The 8862-nt window shown below is 43.4% G+C and overlaps 1 protein-coding gene across 1 annotated transcript; it reads right to left on the minus strand.

Annotated features, from left to right (window-relative positions):
• Positions 1-5093: 5093 nt before the first annotated feature.
• LOC102769674 (acidic leucine-rich nuclear phosphoprotein 32 family member C-like) lies at positions 5094-6760 on the minus strand. Its single transcript, XM_006758364.1, has 2 exons — positions 6669-6760; positions 5094-5505 (listed from the first exon to the last, which is right to left on the minus strand). The coding sequence occupies exons 1-2, from the start codon at positions 6758-6760 to the stop codon at positions 5103-5105; spliced, it is 495 nt and encodes a 164-aa protein (XP_006758427.1). The 3' UTR covers positions 5094-5102.
• Between the last annotated feature and the right edge of the window lie 2102 nt (positions 6761-8862).

Below are 8862 nucleotides of genomic sequence, written 5' to 3' on the forward strand. Positions count from 1 at the left end.
TGCGTACTGAAAAGAGAGGCCAGAAAAACTCATTTTCCTAACTTGATCCGGGGAGCTCATGATCTATCAGACACAACTATATAGGATTCTGCTTAGAAGGGAGCTATGTGAGGAAGCAGGCTCTCCAGAGAATCCATTTTAAGACAAGAATGAGAGCAGAAAAAAAAAAACCAAAAACACAGCTTTGGTGGCGGAGCAGCCAGAATGGAGGTTTGGGTGTCTGTCACTGCAGCTAGTGAGCTCTAGGGACCAAACCAGCAGGTTGGTGGCAATGGGATCTTTGCTGAAAGTCCTATGGGATGGTTTGGGCATTGTTTCTGGTCCCATGGCTTCCAAACCCCACTCCCTGGCCCACTTGGAAATGTGAACCACCTAATATTCTTTTACAAACGTATTTTCTGCTAAAATAAGCTTGAGTGGATTCTGTTGTTTGCAACTTAGAACTTGAAGCAATCTCCCTCTCCAGCATCATTCCTAGCCATTCCTTTTACTTAATGCTTCCGATCTCCAAAATGACTCAGTTTCCAAAATATAGCAGACTAACATCCCGTGCTTCCCTTTTATGGCACTCGTCATAAAGAGAACATTGCTTATTTATTAACTTCTCTATCTCCCTCTAGGAACTGTAAACCCAATAACTCCAGTCACATTCCTACTGTCCTTCGTATATGCTAAACTAATATTCAAATAATCGCTTGTCTTTATCTTTGATCAGAACAATGAGTTGCCACATTGTTCTTTGGTAAGTACAATGAGCTGTGGCAACAACATGAGTTGCCACTTCATATCCACTAAAATGGCTAAAGCAATATCAAGTGTTGGCAAAGACGTGAAGCACTCAGAACTCTTATAACAGAAACTGTTAGGCACTTTTTATAAATATTTAAAAATCTAAACATATACTTATTCTGTGACTCTGCAATTTTACAGCTAGATACATATCCAACAGAAATGAAACATTTCAAAAACATTTGTAAACAAATGTCAGGACAGCTTTATTTATAATAATCAAAAACTATAAACAAAAAGTAAGTGTCGATCAACAGGTAAATAGATAAACTGTTGGTTACCTGGGATGGTACTTAGAAGGGATTGACTGCAAAGAGGCATAAGGGAACTTTCTAGAGTGGTGGAAATAGCTTAATCTTGATTGGTGGTTACATAGCCATATACATTTGTCAAAAGTCCTTGAGTTGTACATTTTAAATAGACCTAAATTAGACTTCAATAAAATTAAAAAATGCATCTACTCAGTATTTACATTTCAAACACTAGAATCCCACTCTTCAGCCTCAAAGAAATTAGAATGTCTCATGATAATGTTATTTATGTGTTTTGTACTTTTACATGCAGCAACAAAATGATAGAGGGGGAAAAAGAAACAAAAAATGACCTTTTTCTGAGCTTTCTCTCCTGTGGGGGCTATCAGATGGGTCATCTAAATGGTATGATATGCCAAAACCGGTTTGGCTCAGTGGATAGAGCGTCGGCCTGTAGACTGGAAGGTCCCAGGTTCAATTCCGGTCAAGGGCATGTACCTGGGTTGCGGGCACATCCCCAGTAGGAGATGTGCAGGAGGCAGCTGATCGATGTTTCTCTCTTATCGATGTTTCTAACTCTCTATCTCTCTCCCTTTCTCTCTGTAAAAAATCAATAAAAAATATATTAAAAAAATAAAATAAAATAAATGGTATGATAGAGAGTGTGAGACGTGAGCCCGTGGCAATCATTTTGCTACCACAGTGAGAGCCTGGAGGGTGCGCTGCCTGGCATGGTCATACAGGTATTATCATTTGACCCTCAGCACCTGAGGAAGTAGATCTTATTGCATTCATGTTTACAGTTGAGCAAAGATTTCTTAAACACATTTCTTGTCACACGGTCAGTAAGTGGTGGAAGTAGGACTTAAACCGAAATCTGTCTCCAAAGTCTTTTGACTACAAACCTGGAAACGGGAATCCTCTATTTCTATAAATATAGGATTTGGGTCCCAGCCACCAAAGCCTGTTTCCTTTGTTTTACAATGATTCGGGTCTCCCCAGGAGAGTCCCTGAATTCTGTGCAACTCTGACCTACATAGGTAAGACACAGACAAGTCAGTCCGTTGTTATTACACTTCATCAGGATCTGCTAACAGATTTTTTTCTCTTTCAGCAATTTCTTTCTTTTTATTTACAGTTGTGTTCAATGCAAACCAATTCCATCACAGAGAAGTTACCATGAATCAAAGTGTAAACACACACACACACACACACACACACACACACACACACACACAATGTACAATCTAAAACAGATGTCCACTAATCAGATATGAAGCAAAAGGGAGTGTTCATTTATACCCATAGTAGCTTGAGATCACGATGCCTTCTAAAGATGGCAAGAATTGACTTGGTTCTTAAGACTAGCGATCATAGGTTATGTGTAATTCCATCTTTTGAGTAATCTAAAGTACTCAGACTCATAGAAGGAGAGCATAGATGGTGGTTGCCAGGGGCTGGACGTAGGGTGGCGGGTGGGGAGGAGTTGGTGAGGTGAAGGTTAAGGGTCCTAAGTTTTAGTTATGCAAGATGAATACTTTTTGGAGATCTACTATACAATAAGCATAATGCCTATAGCTAACAATATTGTATCATCTACTTAAAATTTCCTAATTTAAAGGATAGATCTTATGTTAAGTCTTACCATACACAAAATAATCATAATAATAAAGGAGCCCTAGCTGGTTTGGTTCAGTGGATAGAGCGTCGGCTTGCGGACTGAAGGTTCCCAGGTTCTATTCCAGTCAAGGGCACATGCCTGAGTTGGGGGGTTCGATCCCCAGTGGGGGGTGTGCAGGAGGCAGTCAATCAATGATTCTCTCTCATCATTGATGTTTCTATCTCTCTCCCTCTTCCTTCCTCTCTGAACAATAAAAATATATTTAAAAAAATAAAGGAGACAGAGGCAACTTTGAGAGGTGATAGATACATTCATGGCCTTGAAGGTGGTGATGATTTCACAGGTGTGTACTTAGCCCCAAACTCACCAAGTTGTATCCATTAAATTTGTGCAGCTTTTCACATGTTAAGCATACCTCAATAAAGTGGTTTTAAGAAATACCTGCCCTTACCTGACTTGTGTGGCTCAATGATTGAGTGACAGACCAATGAACCAGGAGGTCAGGGTTTGATTCCGTCAGGGTACATGCCTGGATTTCAGCTCAATCCCAGTGAGGGGTGTGCAGGAGGCAGACAATCAATAATTTTCTCGCATCATTGATGTTTCTATTTCTCCCTTCCTCTCCCTCCCTCTCTGAATTTAATTTAAAAATATATATTTAAAAAGAAATGGCTGTCCTGGCCCTGGCCGGTGTGTCTCAGAGGTTAGAGCAGGGGGTGGGCAAACTTTTTGACTCGAGGGCCACAGTGGGTTCTTAAACTGGATTCTCGCATCATTGATGTCTCTATTTCTCCCTTCCTCACCTCCCTCTCTGAATTTAATTTAAATATATATATTTAAAAAGAAATGGCTGCCCTGGCCCTGGCCCTGGCCGGTGTGGCTCAGAAGTTAGAGTGTCAGCCTTGTGTAAAAAAGTCATGGGCTTGATCCCCGGTCAAGGGCATGTACCTGGGTTGCATGCAGGTTCAATCTCTGGCCCAGGTCGGAGTACGTGCGTGAGGCAACCGATGGATGTGTCTCTCTCACATCAATGTTTCTCCCTTTCCCTAGTCCCTCTCCCTTCCTACTTCCTTCCCTTCCACTCTCTCTAAAAGTTGGGTGAAGATTAACAAAAAAATTTTTAAATGGCTGCCCTGGAAGGTGGTGAACCTCAGAGAGCAGACCTACAACAGGAATGTCCTTGGTGCACCTGAGGAGAGAGGAAGGTCATGTGTCTGATCTGAGTGAAGCAGGGCCAGAGGGAGTTAAGCAGGCAGACCAGACCATGCTGGGCCCTGTGGGTAGCAGCAGGGAGTTCAGATTTTTTCCCAATGCAATGGGAAGCCCCACATTCTCCTCGTATTCTTGTTTGCCTCCGGTTTTTTATTGTGTGTGGGCTTCTTTTTCTTCACCTGCCCCTGAAGTGTTGCTATTCTCCCAGCCTCTCTCCCTAGCCTCTTGTAACCATTCTACTTGGGAGAATCTTTTTTTTGTTGTTGTTAGAACAACTCAGCAAAATAAAATTCCCGTTTATTGTTGGACAACATTGTTTCATGCATACATCAAACGGGCCAAAAAATAAAAATAAACAGCAACTTTATAGACAAAAAAAGGGACAAAAGAAACCTTTTTATCTTTGGCCTTTGTAGTATAGCTACGTACATACACCAAACGTTGCTGGATGCTCGGAATAAGACTTTCTGTTGTTGTTTGTTTTTGCTTCTTTTACAAGGTTTTTTTTCTCCTTTGAGATGATAGTGAACATGGTCACACCACAAGTAAAGTCAGAAGTAGGACAGAGAATGCTCCAAAGGCTGGTTTGTGGTCCCAAGATCATTAAAAATGGCTGACCCCTAACAGTATGGACAAAAATATAAAATGTAAATAAAAATACAAATTTTCCTTTTTAAAGTACTTTTAAGAAAAAAAGGCAGGGCCTTGCAAGTTTTGGTTCTTTTTCCCTCCCCTGTTGCAAATTCACGTTGCGGTTTTGACTTTGGCCTTTGTAACCATCTCATACAAACCAACTGCTTATAGTATAGCTACATACATACACCAAAAGTTGCTGGATGCTCGGAATAAGACTTTCTGTTGTTGTTTGTTTTTGCTTCTTTTACAAGGTTTTTTCTCCTTTTAGATTAATGGCTGACCCCTAACAGTATGGACAAAAATATAAAATGTAAATAAAAATACAAATTTTCCTTTTTAAAGTACTTTTAAGAAAAAAAAAAAAGCAGGGCCTCGCAAGTTTTGGTTCTTTTTTCCTCCCCTGTTGCAAATTCACGTTGCGGTTTTGGTTGGGTGGTGATGGGGGCGTGTCACCTGCCCGAGGTGGGTGGGCGGGCAGGCCGGCGGGAGTCTCTACTTGAAGGTGACCAGGTTTAGATTCTGAGACGGGAAGTGGAGGGTGAATAAGTCACGGTGGCCTTGTTTTGAAATTTAACTTTTCCTACTTTTGCTGTCTAGTCATCCTCATCGGTCTTCTGCTTCTTGGTGACAACATCGTCACCCTCATCCTTCTCAGCTGCCCGTTTGCCCATAGCTGCCTCAGCCTCCTCATCTTCATCTCCATCCCCTTCCTCACCATCACCTTCCTCTTCCTCCTCCTCCTCCCCTCCTTTTTCCTCTTCTTCATCTACCTCATTGTCAGCCTCCTGCTCCCCATTTTCCTCATTAGCGTTCTCTTCGCGGGTGCATTGCTTCCATTCTCTGCCTCCTCCACAACTTCCTTCTCCCTTAAGGCCTTGGTGGTGATCTCGGAGCTGGTGTCCGGCCGGCCGTGTCTGACATGATGGGACACGCCGGTGATCCCATGCAGCGGATTTTTTTTTTTCAAGTGAGAGTTGGAGGAGTCTGGCGAAGCAGCTGCCAGAGTGGAGGGGCGGTGGAGGGGTTGCAGCGAGCAGAGAGGCAGCCTCAGGAACCTTGGGGGAATCTTGATTGCCCTCAGTTGGCAATCGAGACCTTTTTCCTGGGCCTCAGGTATCAAACACAGGCTGCACCCTCCAACCGCCCATTGCATAGTCTCCTCACATTTGTGCAAAGCTCCCCACCCCCTGTCTTTCCCGCTCAGTTAATAACACGACCTGCTACCTAGACATCCAACCTAGAAACCAGGGCATCATTGAGTCCCTCCCTCTCTCTCACCTCTGACAACCAATAAATGATCAATTTTTTTTAAAGCCTCCTAAATATTCCTAAATCTCTCTTTTCCTCCCGGTCCTGCCTAATGCAGATAGCACTCCTAAACCAGTGACCATAGCTCCTCCATGGATAGCGGCAATAGTCCCCTAATCCTCCCCCACCCCAGTCCCCTCCCGCTCAAACTTGCTGTTCTGGCCCTTACCACCAGTGAACTTGCTTAAATGTAAGTCTGCCCAGGATGAACCTGGGAAAGACTGAATTCACAACCTCCCCACTCCCACCCTCCTTCCTGGCCTTGGCAGATGCCTAAACTGAGATAACAAAAGGAAGCCCTGAGAATGGGATTCAGACACAGAAAGAGATGAGACTCGGCCTAATAACAACCAGGAGATGTGCACAGAGGGCCACCATCTCTGCTTTGTGAAAAGTCTGGAAATTGTGCGTGCCTCCCCCACATGAGTTACAGCTCCGAGCCATTGCTCCCTCCCAATTGATCCAGGAAGAAACTAGGAAGAGTGGGCTCTTGGGAGGGGGAAGGAATGGAAAAGGACTGAGGGGAGCGAGGAGCTGGGGGGCGAGAAAGAGAGAACAGAAAAGTGAAATCGAGAGGTTTTGTTTCCCAGGAACTGTGAGAGAATGGCACAGTGGTCAGGGGACACAGTCTCACTTGCTCAGGAGGGTGGGGTGGTCAGCTGAGGAGAATGGCCTGTGAGTACTCTGAGCACTCTGGGTACTGCCAGGTGAGAACATTCACCTTGAACGTGAGAGAAGGGCCTGTTCCTGTGTCCCTGTGACTGATGTGTACTTGATGGCCGACACTAAGGCGGCTGCTTGATGATGTACCCCTCCCCTCACTATTACACTTCTCCCACCTTCTCTCTCACCTTGTCTGGAATGGACTGTTGCCCTCCAGTAAGCGTCTCCTTAGCTCATCATTCTCCACTACTACCTGCAATGATTTCACCCCATAAAGCATACACTCCTGCCCATCTCCTGGCTACTTACTGTCTATTCATCTTTATGACAAACATTAGATGTTTAAGTATTACATAATAGGGAGAAAAGCCATGTTTGGGCATCACACAGTCCTGGATTAAAACTCCAGCTTTACTGTGACACCTTCGCAACCATTTTGTCTCTTATTATCAGTAAAGTAGAGTGATGGTCACTTTTTGCAGGTCTTTCTGAGGATTAAGTGGGCTTATTTAACATGTCTGGCGCATAGTAGATACTCAATAAATGTTAGCTCTCTTTCTTACCCTTGAATTACTCAATAAATGTTGTTCTAATTCTATAGTCATTGAACAACCACTGTGGGATACCACCAACGTATCTGTTAGCATTGCCTTTCCCTTCTTCCTAGACCTCTCTTGACTGGTTAACGTGAGTGCAATCCTCATTTATTACATACTGGGGGTGATGCATTTTCCATGCAGAGTAACAGGCAGAAGCTATCCCTTACGGGGTGGCTGCTCTGTGCCTGGCCTTCACGAGGTGCTTTCCAGCAGTGTAGTCTCTCGGTTAGTACTCACAATGACTTTTGGGGTCAGTAGTATTAATCACTCTCCTATATATGCCCAAATCAAGATTTTGAGAAGTAAAAAAACTTCCCTGAAGTCACACAGCCAGTAATTGATAGAGCCAAGATAGAAATCCGGTCTTCCAGATTCCAAAGCCCATGTCTTTTCAAATAGACCACATTTCTTTTCATGAAAAATACAATATAACAATAATAGTGATAGAAGTAGTTAATGCTTAGCGGTTACCTATTTGCCGGGAACTATTATAACTCTGTACATGCATTAATTAACCTCTACCAACATCCTATGAAGTAGTTACTATTGTTAATTGCTATTTTACAGAGAGGAACTGATGCATAAAGAGGCTAAATAACTTGCCCAGATCACTTAAAGCCGAATCTGTTTGTATATATATGTTGTGAAATGTTAGTCATCAATCTATGACAAGCATTAGGTGTTTATCTTTTTTCTTCAATAAGCATAAGATCCATGATCAAAAGAGAAAGAGAATAAGTAGGAAAGTTTTAGAAACCTTGATGTGCTAGAGCAGGGAAGGGGAACATCAGGCCCACGGGCCATATGAGGCACATAAAATCATTTCGTCTGGTCCTGGCAAGGCATTAGGGGTGAGTTAATTAAATGTTTGACCAAATGTAGCAGGCTAATTTTTAAGTTGATAATTTTGTATGGCCCACGAATGATGTTATAAATATCCAAATGGCTCCTGGAAGGAAAAAGTCCCCTTCCCTCATTTGACAGCCTGAGAAAACTCTGCTATTTTTCCCTTGTCACTACATCATGATCTTAGATAATGTCTATAAATACAGTTAAAGAAATTGACTTTAAGCATAGCTGGTGCTAGAGGGCTGATTGCTGTTATGTTGAAATTAAAGTGAGGGGAGATTCTGAGTGTACTCAGGGTTTGAAAACCAGTGAGGGCTATTCTCCTGGAACTCTGGGGTTGCAGTGGAGGCCATCGCCTCAGAAGGGCAGGCTAGATCCTGAGGGTCACATGGAGGCAAAGGAGCCGGCACACTGCAGTGTGTCACCCACCCCAGGAGACCTATAGAATCAAAGATGATTAGCAGCCCAAGACAGCAAGGACGGACTCTTCCAACCAGCAAGCAGAGCCAGCGACTTGCGCAATCCCTGGGGAGTGTGTGGCCATGATGTCACCTTGTTTATTCCCTGCTAGGGAATCAGGCCCCACTGGGCCTTGATTAACTGCCGGCCACAGACAGCAAAATGACAATGCTTTTTAACGTACTCCTCAGGCCATCAGGAGCTCCCCATCTGAAAGTCACTCCCAAGTAAATCACGGGGATGTTTAATCTTTGCTCTGATTCTGCAATTTAGAAGCAATTCTGTGCCACTTCCCTTCAATCACGGGGCATGTCACCCCTTAAGTGCGGTGTGGAAATCATTCATGCAGACAACATGTATTCGTTAAGTCTCTTATATGTGTATTCACTGAATAGGTGCTCAGGATGTGTTGGTGAATAAGAATGAGGTGGTCCGCCCTGGTCAGGTAGCTCAGTTGGTTAAAGTGTTGTCTTGA

The sequence above is a fragment of the Myotis davidii genome, unplaced genomic scaffold, assembly GCF_000327345.1.
Source record: "Myotis davidii unplaced genomic scaffold, ASM32734v1 scaffold73, whole genome shotgun sequence".
NCBI lineage: Eukaryota > Metazoa > Chordata > Mammalia > Chiroptera > Vespertilionidae > Myotis > Myotis davidii.

What these genes read in the sequence shown, in the direction of transcription:
- LOC102769674 (XM_006758364.1), bottom strand. Translation starts at nt 6,760, where the DNA reads ATGCTTTATGGGGTGAAATCATTGCAGGTAGTAGTGGAGAATGATGAG. An exon ending in AACAGTCCATTCCAGACAAG is followed by an intron (nt 5,506 to 6,668) that starts GTGAGAGAGAAG and finishes CCACTCTGGCAG; the next exon opens with CTGCTTCGCCAGACTCCTCC.